Source organism: Miscanthus floridulus, chromosome 2 (assembly GCF_019320115.1).
Source record: "Miscanthus floridulus cultivar M001 chromosome 2, ASM1932011v1, whole genome shotgun sequence".
Classification (NCBI taxonomy): domain Eukaryota; kingdom Viridiplantae; phylum Streptophyta; class Magnoliopsida; order Poales; family Poaceae; genus Miscanthus; species Miscanthus floridulus.
In genome coordinates this window covers 59,365,295-59,383,850 of record NC_089581.1, presented here as the reverse complement: position 1 = coordinate 59,383,850, position 18,556 = coordinate 59,365,295, and the positions used below count along the sequence as shown (strand labels likewise).

Below are 18,556 nucleotides of genomic sequence, written 5' to 3'. Positions count from 1 at the left end.
ATCTGAGGAAAGGTGGGAGAATTTTTTTTTAATAAAAAAAGAGCTATTGGGGAGCTGTAGGAGCAATGAAATTATCTCCTCTCTCCTAATATAACAGATTTATGAGGACGAGGGATAGTATTAGAGAGCTATGGTGATGCTCTGACCACCGTTGATCGGTTTTCCATATTCTGGAGGCTCTCGTGATCTCGTCCGGCGTCGGCCTTCCTGCTGGGCAGTGGGCACCATCGCGCACACAACAGCGCCCGGTTCCACGGTTCGCGGGGCAGTTTTTGCTTTGGCAGCCTACATTGCCCGTGCGCCGCGAGCTGCCACTCTCGTCAGCCTAACACACCGGCGAGGAATGGACGTCGCGCAACCACAGACTGAGCTGGGCGATCGGATCCGTGGGGCGTTGCGTCCTTGCGTTCCGATCCGATAGGACTGCGCGATCGAGTCGCTCAGCTGAGTAGCTGTCTGATCTGGTTGCAAGTGCAACTGTGCAAGCAAAGAGGCTGTTTCGTTCAAGGCCTTCCAGGCGGCAATCTTAAAAATTCATTCATGCCTGACTCGGGCAGCTTTGCCTGGGCTTAAATCAAACATGTCCCTAGGTCACGGACTCACGGTATCACGCAAAACCCCTGTGCACCCGCAGCCATCACTCCGCCGAGTAGGTAAGGGCGTATTTGGTTCACCTGACGAACAGGACATTTGTTTTCCAGTTTTGCGCCCTGTTATGTTACAGTATTTCTCTCACAACAAAACAGCATCAGCTGTACTTCTCTTCATCTCTCATAGATCAGTTCGACGGCTGAGACCTTTTACATATATGTTCAGTTCCTTCTATATGAAATGCAACGGAAGAACACCTGCCACATTGCGCTAAAAGAAACATCTGGATTACAGAACATGCACCTACCCACAGGTTTCAGCATCAACCACACGACCACATGTAAACAGCGTTACAAAGGAAAAGTATTTTCTAGCATCACACTCACTCGTACGGTACGACCATACAAGGACAAGTAATGAAAGATCACACCAGCTGGATGGGAAAAAATACTGGGCAGACCAAAGAAGGGGTGGAAAGAATGAACCATCTCCCCCCAGAAAAGAAGGGGGAACGAGACGACCAGTCCGCGACCTACCATGTTTTCGCTCATGCCTTCTTCGTCACCTGCAGAGCCGAAACCAAACAAACCCACCTCCCCAACCACACCGCCTATTAAAGCGCCCAAGATGCTGCCATGGCCTCGCCGCACAAGAAAATCACAGCAGCAGTACAGCACTAGAAACAGAAAGGTAGACCAAGGCACACCAGTGCAGTGACAATGACGACGGGCAGTGGCAGCATGGGCGCCAATGGCAGGAGCCAGAGCTCCAGGGGCAAGGCGATGCTGCTCGCGCTGGGCAAGGGCTTCCCTGACCAAGTTCTGCCTCAGGAGAAGGTTGTGGAGAGCTACCTCCAAGACAGCAGCTGCGACGATCCCGCCACCAGGGCCAAGCTTGAGCGCCTTTGTAAGCTTCCTTGTTTCATCACACTTGCTGTTTTTGTAAATTGGTTTTATCTTTAGGAAAAAGTCAAAATTACCCCCTCTAAGTTTGGCCTATGTCCAAATAACCCCTTAAACTAACATTTGGTTGAATTTACTCCCTCCAACTATTTTAGTTGGTCCAATTTACACCTTTGAAAAGATTTTTTTTCTTTTTTTTGTTTCTCTATGTACAAATTGTGTTTTAGTTTCAAATTTTCTGAGGTGATAGAGGGCATCATAGTTTGTGTTAGAAAAATATATCATGAATTTTCCATCATTATATTTAGTATGATACTGTATCTCTAGTATTATTGTTATTAAATTTCCTAAGCTATCAAAATAGTGGCAGAAAATAATATAGTTTTTTTTTCTAATATAACTCATAATGTCCTCTACCACATCACAAAATTTGATATTAAAACTCAACATATACGTGAAGAAACAAAAATAACAAATCTTGTTAAGGGGTAAACTGGACTAACTCAAATAGTTAAGGTAGTAAATTGAATCAAATATTAGTTTAGGGGGGTTATCTGGACCAATGTCAAAGTTAAGGGGAATAATTTGGACTTTTTTCCTTATCTTTACGTTGAGAATTTTAAGTTGATTGACAAATGCAGCTTAGCTCTAGTCATAAAGATCTATGGTCTAAACAACAACATCCAGTTGTCACAGGATCATGATTTTTTAATATCACCTGATCATATAAGTGTCAATTGCAAAGTGGAAAATGGAACTAGCACGAAGAAAAATACAGTACAATTCCTTATAGAAGGAGAAAAAAAACACAGGCACACAAAATCAGTGAACTGTTGCTCTAAAACAATCACTATGATGCTGATTTAGTTCACTTTTTGCATCCTGTTTAGGGCTGCCTGGCTCACTGAATAAGAACTATAAGATCACCATATACAGCCTTCAGTATCTATGTGATGATTTGATTTGCCTCCGATAAACATATGAGTATTGCCCAAATGATTTTATTTTCCAGGCACGACCACTACAGTGAGGACAAGGTACACTGTTATGTCCAAGGAGCTACTGGATAAGCACCCAGAGCTGAAGATGGAGGGTACTCCAACACTGACACCCCGCCTTGACATCTGCAATGCCGCGGTGATCGACCTTGGTGCTGCTGCAGCTCGTGCTGCCCTCGACGATTGGGGCCGCCCTGCAGCTGATATTACCCACCTCATCTACATCTCATCCAGTGAGCTTCGCCTCCCAGGGGGAGACCTTCACCTGGCTGCCCGCCTTGGCCTTAGCCCAAACACCGTGCGCACTTCCCTTCTCTTCCTTGGCTGCTCCGGTGGTGCTGCTGCCCTCCGCACTGCCAAGGACATTGCTGAGAACAACCCAGGGAGCCGTGTCTTAGTAACAGCTGCTGAGACCACTGTGCTAGGCTTCCGGCCACCAAGTTATGACCGTCCTTATGACCTTGTTGGTGCTGCCCTGTTTGGTGATGGTGCCTCAGCTGTGATTATAGGAGCAGGCCCCATGGCACCAGCAGAAGATCCTTTCTTAGAGCTTGAGTTCTCCACGCAGGAGTTCCTACCTGGGACTGATAAGGTAATTGATGGCAAGATCGCAGAGGAAGGAATTAATTTTAAACTAGGGCGTGATTTGCCTGAGAAGATTGAAAGCCGCATAGAAGGTTTCTGCAGGACTCTCATGAACCAGGTAGGGATAAAGGATTTCAATGATGTATTTTGGGCTGTGCATCCTGGTGGACCAGCAATATTGAACAGGCTTGAGTTCTGCCTTGAACTTCAGCCAGAGAAGCTCAAGATTAGCAGAAAAGCCTTGAAGAACTATGGAAACGTGAGCAGCAATACAATCTTCTATGTGCTGGAGTACTTGAGGGATGAGTTAAATAAAGGGGCAATAAGTGAAGAGTGGGGATTGATCTTGGCTTTTGGCCCAGGCATCACCTTTGAAGGACTGCTAGTCCGAGGTGTTAAGAAAACCTTCACAAGCTAATATAATGGAGGGAAGATTTACATGGCAAGCATGAAGACTAATTATATATACACAGAAACATCGCATAAAGAGCATAGATGTCTTGGTGGCAGCTGTGCACCACATAGTACATCGCTAGCATTTTACTGTATTTATGTGTTTCTCTATCAAACAGTGTAAGGTACTTGAGTTTGCTTCCTAGACATTGTAGAAATAAGGCACTATACAGCCTGTTGTTCCACTGTACTATGCACTGATTGCAGGATTACTTCAATATTGATTGTATGCATGAGTGCACTAATTACAGAGCAACTATCATACTCTCAAAGGAAAAGCAGAGTAATTATGTGATGTGGCATCAAACACACATTACAACAAAAACATGTTACAATGATAGATAGTAGATGTATCATCTATCATGATCTCCTAAGCACTTCGACAAATGTTAAACTTTAACATCATTTCAAGTATTATTTAAAGACACAAAATTGAGCAAGTTCTTACAGTAAAGGGGGCATCCATTACATCCTGATCTAACCACGGACCTTGCGAAATACAGTCCAGCGACAACAAGAAGGCAACATTGGATCCCACATTGAAAGCCTATCTTCTTCGCCATCATCATTCAAAGTCCAAAATGCATGAATCAATCAGACGTAATGCAGATGCCTCTAGCAAATCATGGATTCGAATTTGACGGTCCCTCTTCGAAAGAAAGTTCACCAACAACCTTCCCCCAAGCAAGTTTAGCATCGCCTTTCACAAGAAACTCCATCTTGGCAACAACATCCTTGGCCTCTGTTGACCTGCCTGCCTTCACCAAACCCTCGACCAAACCCTTAACAGCCTCAAACACTGGTGCTGCCTTCATTGCAAAGCAGCTCTTACAAATCCACAACGCATCATCAAGCTTCCCTTTCTCTACCAAACTCCTAAACAGCACCACATATACCTGCGAATGTGCGGAAACACCCAAGTCACTTCTTCCCTCCCGCCTCTTCATCACCTTCATCCTCTTGAACACACGCATCGCTGCCCCGACATTTCCCTCCTTGCAGTAACCCTGCACGAGAGCATTGTAGGTAAGGTAATTCGGCGCTACCCCCTTTGATTCCATCACATCAAACAGCTCCTCCCCCTTGACTGTCTCGCCTTTCTTGGAGAACCACTGTATCCGGCAGTTGTAGGTGACAACATTTGGCTCCAGGTTGCTCAAGCTGATCTCCTTCAAAACCTTCTCAAACCCCTTCTCATCGTCCTGCACGGAGTAACCGGCAAGGACAGTGTTGTAGGATATGATGTCTGGCACAGGGCGGTGCTTCAACTTCTTGTTGGCCATTTCGTCGAGCAGCTTCCGGGCAGCAGCTAGCTCAGAGTTCTTGACCAGCGCGTGGAGGAGCACATTGTGGGAGGCACGGCCGGGTGCGACCCCGTGCGAGGACTCCGCCAGGGCAAAGGTGGACTTGATGTCATCGAGGCGGCCGGCGCGGAGGAACGCCGAAAGGAGCGCCGAGAGGGAGACGTCGGAGCGGGCGGCGGGGGGAGACGAGGAGAAGGCCCGGAGCGCGTCGTCGGGTCCCGGGTAGAGGGAGAGCGCCCGCGCAAGGAGGCCCGGGGAGGGCGGGGCGGAGGCAAGGAGGAGGTCGAGGAGCGAGGCGACGAGGTCGGGGCGGCGGAGGCGGGTCAGGCGCGAGGTGGCCAGCGAAAAGAGCTGGCGCGAGGTGTGGAGGCGCGGGAAGTCATCGCTGGAGAGCGCGGAGGCGACGAGGGAGTGGATGCGGGCTGGGTCAGACTCGGCGCGCACAGCGAGCTGGAGGTCAAGCACGGGGGCGCGGGCGGAGGTGGTGGTGGGCGCGGCCGGGGTAGGGGTTGCGGTGGAGGACGCCGAGGGATCGACGTCGGGGAGCGCGAAGAAGGCGCGGAGGAAGGGAGCGCAGGCCGCGGCGGCGGCGCGTGGGTGCGCAGCGTGGCGGCGGCGGAGGAGAAGGGACGCCATGGTGGGGAACCGGGGACTACGGTACGGGGTTTGGCAGGGTTTGGGCCTATTTCCTTTTCGGTTATTTGAGAGAAAATTGTTAAAATAGGACTCCCAAACATATGTCTTTGCTAAAATAGGATTCTTAATGTTGGCTTTGCTAAAATAGGACTCAAAACGCTGTCACTTTGTTATAATGACATTTTGACAACTTTTAATCATATTCCAAAACTCAAATACATGTATTTTCTCATATTGACTGTATTGCCCTTCTAGTATTCTAATCTATCCGTGGACTTGGAGCCCTGGCTGACGAGATCTCCTTCCGTCGTTCCTCCTTCCGTACGATGCACGAGCCCTGGCCGACGAGATCTCCTGGCCGACGCCATCCCGTCGTTCCTCCTTCCCGCTGCCCCTCCTTCCCTGCCGACGCCGCCGGCCATGGACTTGGAGGCAACCGAAGCCCTGGCCGCGCGTGGTGCCCTAGCCGAGGCCGCGCCTGGTGCCCTAGCCACGGTGTCGCCCGGTGCTCTGGCCTTGGCGTTCCTCCCTCCCACTACCCCTCCTTCCCTACCGACGCCGCCGGCCATGGCCTTGGAGGCAACCGAAGCCCTGGCCACGCGTGTGAAAGGTCCTTGTTTGGTTTTGGTAATTGAGTGACAACTTAGGTGGACTAATTGTGTTTATGTGAGATACACAGGTGATTAGTCCACAGGTACGTGTGTGTGAGCAACATATGCCATGAAGGTGAAAATGGCTTAGAGATGTTGCAAAGCTCACACATATGATGATGAAGGAGCTTAAATGCACATGAGACATGACATTGAGTCATGTGATCAAGGTGGAGAAGATCAAGACAAGACTTGGCTTGATGGACCGGTTGCAAGCGTGAAGGGCAAGTCGAAGGCTTTGGAGTGATGGACCGCGTGGCGGTGAAGCTTGAGCAAGACTTGGCGCCGATGGACGATGGCAACGGTGAAGAGCAAGTAAAGTCAAGATCGATGAACCAATATGATCATGTGATGATATGAAGTGGATCATATCATTGTTGATCGTGTTGGTGCATGTGTTGCATCGACATTGGAGGAGTTGGAATGAAATGCGCAAGGCAAAGGTATAACCTAGGACATTTCATTTCACCGGTCATAGGTGTGTAGAGAAGTTTATGACCGGGTTTAGGATAGATGGCCGTACTATCAAGAGGGGCAAACTTGTTTGCATATCGGTCATCTAGTGCCACTCGAGTGATCTAACTTTGCATCATCGCTAGGATCGAGTGGCGTGGCAAGTTGAGTGGCTAACATCCTTTGGGAAATGATTGTGAAAAACTAACACACATACACATAGTGGTGTACACTTGGTAGTGTTGGTACATTTACAAAGGAGGTAGTGTTTGCAGGGGATTCGGCACTTTCGAAAAAAATGGAATGCCTATTTTCTATTGCGCCGGATGCAAATTCTTGTGGTTGGCACATTAGAGTAAGGGTGAAGAAGTTAGAAGTGAAAACGAGTTGATCGCGAAGACGTTGGCGTCGGTCAACTGACCGGACGCTGGGTCTGAAAGCACCGGACACTGGCAGGGTGCGTCCGGTCAGGCTGACGTACGGTGACGCAGAAGCTGGAGTATGACCGGACGCTGGGCTACGTCCGATCAAGTGTGACCGGACGCGTCCGGTCGAGGTCAGTACCTTACTGGAAACGACTGGACGCTGGGGGTTCATCATCCGGTCAGTTGAAGCTGCTGCGTCTGGTCAGGTCAAGTGACCGTTGGAATCGAGACACGTGGCTGTCTGCGGGCGACCGGACGCTGAGGTCCAGCGTCCGGTCAACACGACCGGAGCGTCCGGTCGGCCCAATTTTTGCCCAGTGAAGGGGTAACGACTAGTTTAGCCCTTGGGGCTATAAATAGAAGTGGCCTTCGGCCATGGCTGGTAGGGAGCACCTTGGGGGACTTTGTGTCCATGCTTGAGAGTGCTTAGGAGCCCTCTATCTCACACATACTTGATAGCGATCATCCGATTGTGTGAGTGAGCGATTCTAGTGCGATTGCATCGTGAGGTTGCATCGAGTGGCATTAGGTGATCGAGTTGCAAGCCGATGGTGCTTGTTACTCTTGGAGGTTACCACCTCCTAGATGGCTTGGTGGTGGTCTCCGTCGAAGCGCGCAAGAAGCTTGTGCGGCGCTCCAGAGAAGTGCTTGTGAGGGGCATTGTGCTCGCCCCGCGGGAGCCACGAAGAGCAACTCTAGTAAAGCATGTCATTGAGCTACCCTCACTTCTAGGGTAGGTTCTTGCGGCGCCCAACGTGCGGGCTTAGCGGGTGATGCTAATTAGCCACCGAACCACCAAGTGAGCGGTCGACACAACGGGGACTAGCGTGTTGGCAAACACGTGAACCTCGGGAGAAAAATCATCGTGTCAACTTTGTTCTTCCCGTTGGTTTGCATCCCCATTACACAAGCTTGCAATTACTTTTATACATATTAAGCTTGTGTAGTTGCTCTTGTAATTAGATAGCTTGTGTAGCTTGCTAATTACCTTCTTGCTTGTGTAGCATAGAAGTAGCTCCCTTGCGTGGCTAATTTGGTTTTAGTAACCTAGTTAGTCACATTGCTTAGTTTGTGTAGCTAAGTATTTGCGCTCTCTAATTAGGCATTGGTTGCCTTGTTATTGAGCATTGCTAGTGAGCTTTGTTAGCTTTGTGCTTTTGCTTACTAGCATGTGTAGGAGCTCTCTTGTTGCTTAAAATACTAGTGGCATAGGTTTGTGTAACCTTGCTCCTAGAATTGTTTAGGAGAGCTCTAACTAGCCCGGCATCTTTGTTGCATAATTGTTATCTTTGCAAGGTGCTAGTGAACATATATAGTGGGGTATAGTCTTGGCTAGATCGATAGTTTTAATTCCGCATTTGTATCGGTTAGCCGATGCGATTAAGTTTTAGAAAAGACTATTCACCCCCCCTCTAGTCCGCCATCTCGACCCTTCAGCGTGGTGCCCTAGCCGAGGCTACGCCTAGTGCCCTAGCCGCGGTGTCGCCCAGTGCTCTGGCCTCGGCGTTGCCCGGTGCCCTGGCCATGGCGCCTGCTGGCCTGCCCGACCAAGCTGGTGCACTGGGCGCGGCACCTGATGGCCAAGCTTCCTAGGCTGGGGCAACCGATGGCCCGCAGCCAGCAGTGGAGGCCTCCATCGATGCTCTAGCCCTAGCAAGGTCACTTCTGCCTACTGCTCCTCATCCGGCAAGAGAGTGCAACATTCATGTTCTTCAAGTGCAAAGGTATATATTGCATCCACTAGATCTTTTTTTTTTCAGTACAAGTACCGTACAGAAATAAAACTAGGTTTGACTTGTTTATAGGTCCGAAGTGAATGATGTGGAAACTATAGGAAAAAGTTGATTGGGCAACATTACAAATTGTGGAAACACATGATGATGAAGGTCGAATTGAAGTTATGAGCGAGAGCCGGATGTGTGAGTTTTTAGGCTTGACAGAAGAGGGCACAATAAATGAGTCAACAAATGTACCTACACAAGGCTTTGGTTGCCGAATGGATGAACAAGTGAATGATACTGTGCTTGGGCAAGATATTGATGGTGTTGCCATCCCTACTAGTGATGCCGTACCCGGTGAGATGGTCATTACGTATGATAAGAAGAACCCATCAATGGAGGTAGGGACAATGTACCCAACAATGGAGGAGTTCAAGCTGGCAGTTCGGCAATTTGCCATCAACAAGGAGTTCTATTTACGAGTAGAGAAGTCAACTAAGACGGTATATAGGGCTTATTGCAATTCCGGTGATGAAGATCGCCCTTGCATTTGGAGGATAAATGGCAGAAAACTGCAAGGCAGTGCTACAACGGAGGTATACAGGGCTTATTTCATTAATTCTACATTGCCTATGTTTAATTGCCCGGATGAAAGTGTTTTACTGCCATGTAGTACTATATATACATATATGCTTGCATGCCTCTGATTCATTTGGTACTACTTGATTGGTCGGACGTGTGCATGCTCCTATGCTTGATTGTCTACTTTGCTAGCTGCTGTGAACGTGCATTATTTCATGTGTGTCTATATATGACTGAGAAGTCCTTGATTTTTTTTCTGTGCTATATATGATGCAACAGTACATATGTGTGTCTATATATGATGCAACAGTACACAATATATCTCATTGATTTATTTTTTCTTGCAGGTTACCGTCTTAGTCAATGACCATACATGTGTGTCTAGCATGAGGATGGCAACTACAACTCCAAATTGCAAGTGGGTAGCTCTATGGGCTGCGAGTATACTTAGAGCTGAACCAAATATTGGTGCTAGGGAACTGCAAAAGAGGTTGGAGACAGATCACAAGTGTGAAATTGCATATGACACTGTGTGGCGGGGTAAAGCAAAAGCTCTTGATGAGGTTTATGGCAAATGGTCAGAGAGTTTTTAGCTGCTATATAGGTGGAAGGCCGAGGTCGAGAAGCGGAGCCCCGAGAGTGTAGTTGAGATTGATGTTCTTGAGGTGGATGGTGAGGTATATTTCCACCATTTTTTCTGTGCTCTTAAACCATGTATTGATGGTTTCTTGGAAGGTTGTAAGCCTCATTTGAGCATAGATGCTACAGCCCTTAATGGAAGGTGGAATGGTCACTTGGCCGCAGCTGTAGCAGTTGATGGTCACAATTGGATGTATCCAGTCGCTTATGGCTTCATTGCTTCTGAGACAACAGTCAACTGGACTTGGTTCATGGAACAGTTGAAGAAGGCTATAAGTGATCCTCCACTACTTGCTATATGTTCTGATGCTTGCAAAGGCTTAGAGAATGCAGTGAAGAATGTATTCCCAAATGCAGAGCAAAGGGAATGCTTTTATCATCTAGCCAGAAACTTCAAAAAGAGATTTAGAGGGTTTATCCAGATATATCCTGCTGCAAGAGCTTACAGAGAGGAGATTTTCTATGACAATTTAGCAAAAATGCTAAGTGAGTCATCAGAAGCAGTGCAATGGTTACAGGCCAATCACAACCTTCTATGGTATAGGTGTGGTTTCAATCCAGACATTAAGTGTGACTATAGAACTAGTAACATTGTTGAGTCATTTAATAACTGGATTAGAGACCATAAGGACCTACCTGTTGCTGACCTTGCTGATAAGATCAGAGAAATGATCATGGTACTGTGGCACAAGAGAAGAATTATTGCATACAGGCTACCTGAGGGCAGGATTCTCCCAGCTATTATGGTTCAGCTAAGAGCAAATACTAGAGGTTTGGGACACTTGAAAATTGTGAAATGTTCTAATTAGAGTGCAGAGGTGTGGGACCATAGCAGCGGCATTTCTGTGAGACACATTGTCAAGTTAGAGCAAAGGACTTGTACTTGTCAAGAATGGCAGCACATGGTAAGCCATGTCAGCATGTATTGGCCTATGTAACCCGCCAAAGGGGAATTGACCTAGAACAGTTCGTGCATGACTACTACTCGGTGAATAGGTTTAGGGCGGCTTATGGAAGAGAGATTGAACCGATGATAGATAAAACACAATGGCCAGAAGTCGACCTACCTTTTTTAGTTGGTGCACCTCTAGCTAAATTACCTCTTGGAAGATTGAGGAAACTAAGAATCAAGGAATGGATGGAAGGTGGACACAAGAAGAAAGGTTCCAAAGATGGAAAATTTACCAATGAGATGGAGGGTGAGAAGGGATGTGACAATGATACTGCTCCAACAAATGCAAAGGGAAAGAAGATGATCAGAGGACCTATGACTTGCAAAAGATGCAGAGGAAAAGGTCATAGGCAAGCTAGTTCCAAGTGCCCGCTCAATGGGACTGCAAAAAAGAGGTAAATAGTATGTACATTCCACAACTTTGTTTAGTCTGTACATGTATTTCAATCTTGTATATATATGCATGCATTCAGTACGTATATGAGGCAGTCTTGTTTGTTCCAAGTCAGTCTTGTCTGTCCTTTGCATGCATGCAGTACGAATATGAGGCCACTAGCATATATATGCATATAAGAACTCTGAACTTTGCTTTGCTTGCATTATTGCCTCTGTAGCATGTGAGAAGTCGTTGATTTTTTTCTGATTAACTTTGATTGCTCAAGTTTGTGGTTGTTATCTTCGATTGTCTAGAAAGCGTAGGCAACCAAGGAAAAATGTTACAATACAGCCAGCGGAACCTAGCACTCCACGGAGGCCGACTAGAGAAAAAATTCTACGTGATAGTCCAGGAAGGGTCACAAGAAGGTAAAAAATTATAAATATAGAAATTGACACATTTACCATACACTATTTTTTCCAAACATCTAATTGTCGTATTAAATTTATGTGCAGCATGCTTGCGACGTTATTAGGGGAGGGCACATCTTCATAAGTTGACACCAATAGTCCCATGAGGATGCCTACCACTGCAGCACCCAAGAAGATGACACTGAAGAGGAAGCTACACATTGGATGAATTACTTTAGTTGTGTGATGAGATGTAAACTGCTCATGATTTATTTAATGACTTGGATCTTGTTTTAAACTAAATTATAGTCTTATGCGATGAACTTGTAACTGCTAGAATCATGGTTTTATGATATGAACTTGATTGTCCTAAATTCATGTGTTTTCCTATTTCAATCTTGTATATATATGCATGCATTCAGTACGTATACGAGGCAGTCTTGTTTGTTCCGTACTACATTGTACATGCAGTACGTACTACACTATACAGGCAGCGGCCAGCAAGCCCAGGCCATGGCCAACCATGCCCAGGCGGCCGGCCATTCAGCTCAGGCAGTGGCCAGCAGCCCACCTATACACGTGTTTTAAAGGCCTAAGGGCAAAATAGTCAGCTCAAGGCAAAATACATGTATTTGAGATGACAAATGTGATTAAAAGTGTCAAAATGTCATTATAACAAAGTGACAACGTTTCGAGTCCTATTTGAGCAAAGCCAACGTTAGGAGTCATATTTTAGCAAAGGCACATGTTTGGGAGTCCTATTTTAGCAATTTTCTCGTTATTTGACTGAACCATAACCATTCTCAGAACTCTGAGAGATGTACCATTAAAATTCGTCTATTTTGAGATCTACCATTATAATTCATCGTTTCACTAAGTTTCGCCATTCTCTACGTCTTTCAGCTGCTTGGGCCCACTAGCAGTCGTATGCGCACTGTTCTCTTTTCTGTATGGACGATTTTGCCCCCATCCAAAGATGAAAGAGCCCTACGCTGCGCCCGTGGCCCCATCTCTCAGTCCCTTCTCCTCCTCACGCTCACTCTGTCTCTCACTCATCCTCCCGATGCGGCGATGGTGGAGACCCGAACCTGAACCCTAACCCTAGCTGCCGACGTCTTGGAGCCCGCGCCCATGCCCGAGTTAGCTGCCGCCGCCAGCGTCCTAGAGCCCGCGCCCGCGCCCAAGCTATCCTCCCGGATCCCGAATGATTGGAGCCTCTACAGCGACCTCATGATGGTGTTCCATTGAGCGCAATGGCTGACCCCGCGGACATGGAGCACGGCGAGGAGAGGTATGGATCTCCAACCTTCAATCTCTTGAGTCTGAGTAGCGATGCGAGTAGGTTGAGGAATTGTGCGGACCCTAGTGTATTTATTTATGAATTGTTTGTTTGCTGCTAGGGTTTGGTTGTTCTCCTTAGAGATTAAAGTTGAAGGTTTCTGTACTACAGGTAGTAATGGTAGGAAAGCTTATATGAAGGGTAGTGTGATTAAATGGGATGTGGAGGTAGGATCGTTCACTTTTGAGTTGCTGATGCAAAGCTTGACCAATCAGTTCAAATGGTCCCCTACCCAAAGTCCTTATGTGTGGTTCTTTGACAAAAGGATGTGTGAAGACGTCAGACTAGTTAATGACTTCCAGCTGAATGATGTGTTTCAAATGTATAAGGATCAAATGCATTGCCAACTTGTTGTAGGAGTTTTTGAAAGAAAAGTTACAGATGTTGATGAGTTTGCTACCCTAGAGCCTCTTTGTGTGATTCCTCCTGTTGAGCATGAGAATCCTAGTCCAGATCCCAATAGGCATGAGAATCCTATTCTAGATCCTGCTGAGCAGCCTAATCCTCCTGTTAGCCCTGCTACCAAGCCTACTACTGAGCCAGATGAAGGGCCAGAGTATCCTTTAGAGCCTAACAGGGAGCTAGACATGTTTGATAATGAGGAGGAGTATGTGGGTGTCGATGATGAGGGAATGTACATGCCAGTACCTACTCATCAGTACACTAACAATGCACATGCTGCTAACAGTTCTCACCCACAACCATGTGCTAATGCTAATGCAAATGATTGTGGCACTGCTGAAGGAGGTGTTCCTCTCGAGGCAGAGATTGATGATGCAGATCCACAGGAGGTCCATGTGATTCATGATCCAAAAAACTCTAAGATTGTGAAAGGAGGGCTCTTTCCTGATATTATTGCATTCAGGAAGGCACTTAGGCATTATGTAGTGAAGATCGGCTTTTGAGTTTGCTGGTGTGCAAACTGACCCTACTAGATTTATTGCCAAGTGTAAAGCAGAGGGATGTCCTTGGCGTATACATGCTTCTAGAAATTCTTATGGCAAGCAATAGAGGTAAATTTGTCATTACTATTAGAGTTGTTTATTAAATTTGTTATTTATGCAACTAATGTCCTATTGCATTTGTTTGTGTAGATCAAAAGGCTACCTTTTGAACACAATTGTCCTACCACAAAACTCAGAGAATGGAAGATGGCCACCCAAGGTTGGTGTGCAGATAGGTTGGCAGACTGGCTGAAGAAGAATCCAACCAAAGGTGCAACTGAGTGCAGGGACAAATTGGAGGGTGACTATGGCATTAAGTTGAAATACTCCAAGGCATGGTCAGGTATGAAGATAGCTTTAGAGCAGATCCATGGTAAATATGAGGAGAGTTTTTAGTTGCTTTTCAATTGGAAAGCTCAAATTGAGAAAGTATCCCCTGGTAGCTTAGTAGAGATAGAGTTAGAGAATATTGGCACCAAAAATAGATTCAAGAGGATGTTTGTTGCTCTTAGACCATGTGTGGATGGATTCTTATCTGGTTGTAGACCTTTTTATTGGGGTAGATGCTTCCTGTTTGCATGGTAAATAACTAAATATAGGGGTCAGTTAGCTTTAGCTACTAGTGTGGATGGACACAATTGGTTGTACCATATCGCTTATGCAATTTTCGAGTCAGAAACTAAAGATAATTGGAAATGGTTTCTACAGCAGCTGCATAAGGTTGTAGGAGATGTTCCAAATCTGATTATATGTACAGATGCATGTAAAGGATGAGAGACTACAGTGGGGTATGCCTTCCCACAAGCTGAAAATAAGGAGTGCATGAGGCATTTGTATTAGATTTTTTTGAAGAAGTATTCTGGTGAGGTGTTCATTGATCACTTGTACCCTACAGCTAGAAGCTACACACAAGGGCTGTTTCAGTGGCACATGAAGAAAATTTTTGAGTTTGCACCTAAAGCCATTGAGTACCTTGAGGAGCACCACAACAGGATCTAGTACAAGTGTGCATTTTCAGAAAACAACAAGTGTGACTACTTGACAAATAATGTTCAGAGAGCTTCAATGCACAAGTAAAGAAGTTCAAAGGTCTGCTACTGCATGAATTAGTTGACAGAATCATAGAGCTAATCATGGAGAAGAGATACACTAGGAAGATGCTTGCTAGGCAGTGGACAGATGGAATACTCCCACATGTGATGAAGGAGCTCAACTTGATCAGCAATAACCTCAAAGTGGTCAAGGTATCAGTTAGTGATGTTGATATTGCAGAAGTGACCATCTTGGATGAGTGGAACAATCAGAAAAGACAAATAGTTGACTTACAGAACCATAAATGCTCCTACAGGCAGTGGCAGTTGACATGGAAGCCCTGCAAACATGCTTTGGCATGGATTCTGTCCAACAGAGGGGTGAAAATTGAAGATTTTGTCCATGAGTATTACTCAGTGGCTAGGTTCGAGGCAACCTATGAGGACAGAATTGAACCTATCCCAGATAGGTCACAATGGTCTATTGTGGAACTTGGATTCAAAGTGTTTCCACCGTTGCTAGGCAAAGGAGCAGGAAGACCAAAGGTTCAAAGGCATAGAGGTTGCTTGGAGAAAAGGGCATCCAAAAAGAAGGTCAAATGTAGGAGATGTGGAGATTTTGGTCACTTTTCAAAAACTTGCAAAGAGGCAGAGATTGGAGAAGATGGTGAGAGAGCTCCACCAAGGAACAAGGCTAACAAAAGGTATGTTTCTATGCACTAAATCTGTCTTGTTTTTCACTTCACAATATGTAATGTCACCTTTAAAATGTAGGAAACAAGCTCCAATAAATGCAGCCGGTCCCTCCGAAGGCAAGAAACAGAAAGTTCAGAAGAAGCAGAAGAAGGGCACAACAAAGAAGAAGAAGACACCCATCAAGAAGAAGTTTAAGAAGGCAACAGCCGACCCACCTACTACTGTTGTTAGTAGCCTTAGGAGGCTAGTCTATGAAGATTAGAGCTTGTCAGCAGCTTATGATATACTTTTGTAATATCAGCAGTTGAACCTTTATGGGGTACCCTAGTTTATGATATGCTTTTGTGTAACATTGTAGTTGGATTCCTAGAACCTTGTAGTTAGAATGCTGGAACCATGTATGGTTGTGAACCTGGTATGCTGGAACCTTGTATGGTTGTAAGATCAGCAGTTGAACCTGGTATGCTGTTATGTTGATTTAAGTGTTGAACCTTGATTTAAGTGTTAGAATCCTAGAACCTTGTAGTTGGGTTTAAGTGTTATCTCTTTGCCACCTTGGATCTGCATCTAACACACAGGAATTTGATGGATGAGTGTTCTTGTTTTCTTTCATCTTTCCAGAACTCACAACTGGGGTCCAAATTTGTTAAGACATGTTTAGATAGTTTAGGTAACATTGGGAGCTCATCAATTGCACCTCCAAAGAAAGTTCATCCTGGATCAAATGGAATGCTTTTGCCAGAAGAAGCGGACATGTCATCACATCTCTCTATATCCACTAAGATGCCACCACCACCCCTAAAGAGCATGCTACCGCCGCCACCCAAAAACATGCCACCGCCACCGCCACCACCCAAGACCATGCCTCCTCGCGCCACCGCCCAAAAACATGCTACTGCCGCCAAATTTCCCTTCAGATGAGTTATTGTCAAGAAACGAGAATAAGACTTTTGCTTTAAAGGAGCTGACAGCACCTCCAAGGCCCTTGGATGCAAGATCAGTCTTGCCATCTCAATGACAACCAAAGGAGCATGAGGAACAAACAAAAGCCACAACTGAACCTCCATAATGCATTGTTACACTTGTTACATCTCTACATGTAAGATCTGTACCCATACATCAACAATTTGATATGTAGTCTATAACCAACATTGACATTTTATTCATTTTTTGTTAACAGTTACATCTAAAGCTGTTGAACACTGAAAAGATGAACACAAGCTTTGCTCAAACATGGCGACTACAGATCAAGTTAAGCTACCACAGATCAAGTTGAGCTCACTGGAAGCTAACCACAGATTTGTAACTAAATAAGAAGGTTTGGACCTCATCAGTACACAAAAGAAACAGGGAGCCACAGCTCCAACACAACCAACCCACACTTACATTAGCTGACTAACACACATTCTAGCTGTTCACTTCCACATGACAGCAACAACAAATGCACCAATCAGGACACCTACAAAGCCAAAAAAACTGGCGATACAACTGAACAATCAAGCACAATATGGCATTTCTTCGTGTCCAGCTCAGGCTTCGGCTCAGCAGGTTCGACCTTCAGTTTCCACAGATCAGCTACTACACTATCCACAGTTTGCTTCAACTCTTACAATTCTTCCTTCAACTCGGCATAACAATCAGCTGATGTCTCCTTACCAGTCTGCCACCGGCGTTCCCTTGCTTCTAAGGCCTCAATCTACAACTCAGAGCAGATGAAGCCGCAGGTAGTATGATCACCCTGCACACAAAAAAGCATCAATCAGAGTAGCGTCAAGAGACATAGTGAGGTCAACAATGTCAAGAATCCTAACCTTAATGTTGTACGGGCACGTGAGAAACCACTGACCCTTTGTTGCTGGCAGCTTGCTCTGGATCCGGACCAAAGGAACATGGCAATAAGGGCACTCCCTTCTGTCGCTGCCCACCGCGCTCGAGCCCGTCGAAGGTACCTTCATCGGGCTTCCAGTCCACTGCCCGACCATGGCTCCAATCGTCTGGGATCCGGGAGGACAGCTCGAGCGCGGGCTTCAGGACGCCGGCGGCGGCGGCTGACTCGGGCACGGGCGCGGGCTCCAGGACGTCGGCGGCTAGGGTTAGGGTTCGGGTCCCTGCCGTCGCCGCGTCGGGAGGACGAGTGAGAGACAGAGTGAGCGCAAGGAGGAGAAGGGACTGAGAGATGGGGCCACGGGCGCAGCGCAGGGCTCTTTCATCTTCGGACAGGGGCAAAATCGTCCATACAGAAAAGAGAACAGTGCGCATACGACTGTCAGTGGGCCCAAGCAACCGGAAGACGTAGAGAATGGTGAAACTCAGTGAAACGATGAATTATAATGGTAGATCTCAAAATAGACGAATTTTAATGGTACATCTCAAAGTTCTGATAATTGTAATGGTACCAATCAAATAACCCATTCCTTTTCTTCTTTCCTTTCTCACCCACACTGTAATAATATACTGTATGAGTGTAGCGTTAGGGTTTGGAACGGAAAGCAAGAGAAGGGAAAGCTGTTGTCGTCAATGATCAAATAGTAGTATCATAAAGCAGAAATTTCACTAAAATCATATATAAATTAATTTATTTATATATATATATTTTATGAACACTCTTGGATCGCACGCATTTTATTAAGAGGAAAGAAATTTATTTTTCATATAAACCTTAGAGCCCTATTTAACTTAACTTGGTTCCAGATGATTCTTGCTCTTTGTTACAGCATTTATAGAAGCTAAAGATGGTGAAGCAAAAATTAGTGGTTTCACCGTCTCCTAGTTTATTGAGGAGAAAGAAAAACGATAAGGAACGGGAGCCGAAGCTGCCCAGAGTTCCACCAAACTTTTTTGAGTAGAAGTTGACAAATCTTTGTTTCAAACT

At 45.9% G+C, this 18,556-nt stretch overlaps 3 protein-coding genes across 3 annotated transcripts; 2 read left to right on the top strand and 1 right to left on the bottom strand.

Annotated features, from left to right (window-relative positions):
* The first annotated feature begins 1,268 nt into the window (after positions 1–1,268).
* Positions 1,269–3,494, top strand: LOC136538925 (type III polyketide synthase A-like). The gene is made up of 2 exons (XM_066530849.1): positions 1,269–1,497; positions 2,506–3,494. Exons 1-2 carry the CDS (start codon positions 1,311–1,313, stop codon positions 3,492–3,494), a joined length of 1,176 nt encoding a protein of 391 aa, XP_066386946.1. The 5' UTR covers positions 1,269–1,310.
* A 177-nt stretch (positions 3,495–3,671) lies between these two features.
* Positions 3,672–5,507, bottom strand: LOC136538923 (small ribosomal subunit protein mS86 (rPPR1)-like). Its single transcript, XM_066530848.1, has one exon. The coding sequence runs from the start codon at positions 5,467–5,469 to the stop codon at positions 4,153–4,155; it is 1,317 nt and encodes a 438-aa protein (XP_066386945.1). The 5' UTR covers positions 5,470–5,507; the 3' UTR covers positions 3,672–4,152.
* Positions 5,508–8,993: 3,486 nt separating this feature from the next.
* LOC136536610 (uncharacterized) lies at positions 8,994–10,745 on the top strand. The gene is made up of 3 exons (XM_066528846.1): positions 8,994–9,218; positions 9,645–9,787; positions 9,902–10,745. The coding sequence occupies exons 1-3, from the start codon at positions 8,994–8,996 to the stop codon at positions 10,743–10,745; spliced, it is 1,212 nt and encodes a 403-aa protein (XP_066384943.1).
* The last annotated feature ends 7,811 nt before the right edge of the window (positions 10,746–18,556 follow it).

Excerpts from the sequence above, each read along its gene's own strand:
- LOC136538925 (XM_066530849.1), top strand. The coding sequence starts at position 1,311 with ATGACGACGGGCAGTGGCAGCATGGGCGCCAATGGCAGGAGCCAGAGC. Across the intron at positions 1,498-2,505 it reads GGCCAAGCTTGAGCGCCTTT|GCACGACCACTACAGTGAGG; the intron begins GTAAGCTTCCTT and ends TTTATTTTCCAG.
- LOC136538923 (XM_066530848.1), bottom strand. The coding sequence starts at position 5,469 with ATGGCGTCCCTTCTCCTCCGCCGCCGCCACGCTGCGCACCCACGCGCC.
- LOC136536610 (XM_066528846.1), top strand. The coding sequence starts at position 8,994 with ATGGATGAACAAGTGAATGATACTGTGCTTGGGCAAGATATTGATGGT. Across the intron at positions 9,219-9,644 it reads TAGAGAAGTCAACTAAGACG|GTTACCGTCTTAGTCAATGA; the intron begins GTATATAGGGCT and ends TTTTTCTTGCAG. Across the intron at positions 9,788-9,901 it reads GCTAGGGAACTGCAAAAGAG|GTGGAAGGCCGAGGTCGAGA; the intron begins GTTGGAGACAGA and ends GCTGCTATATAG.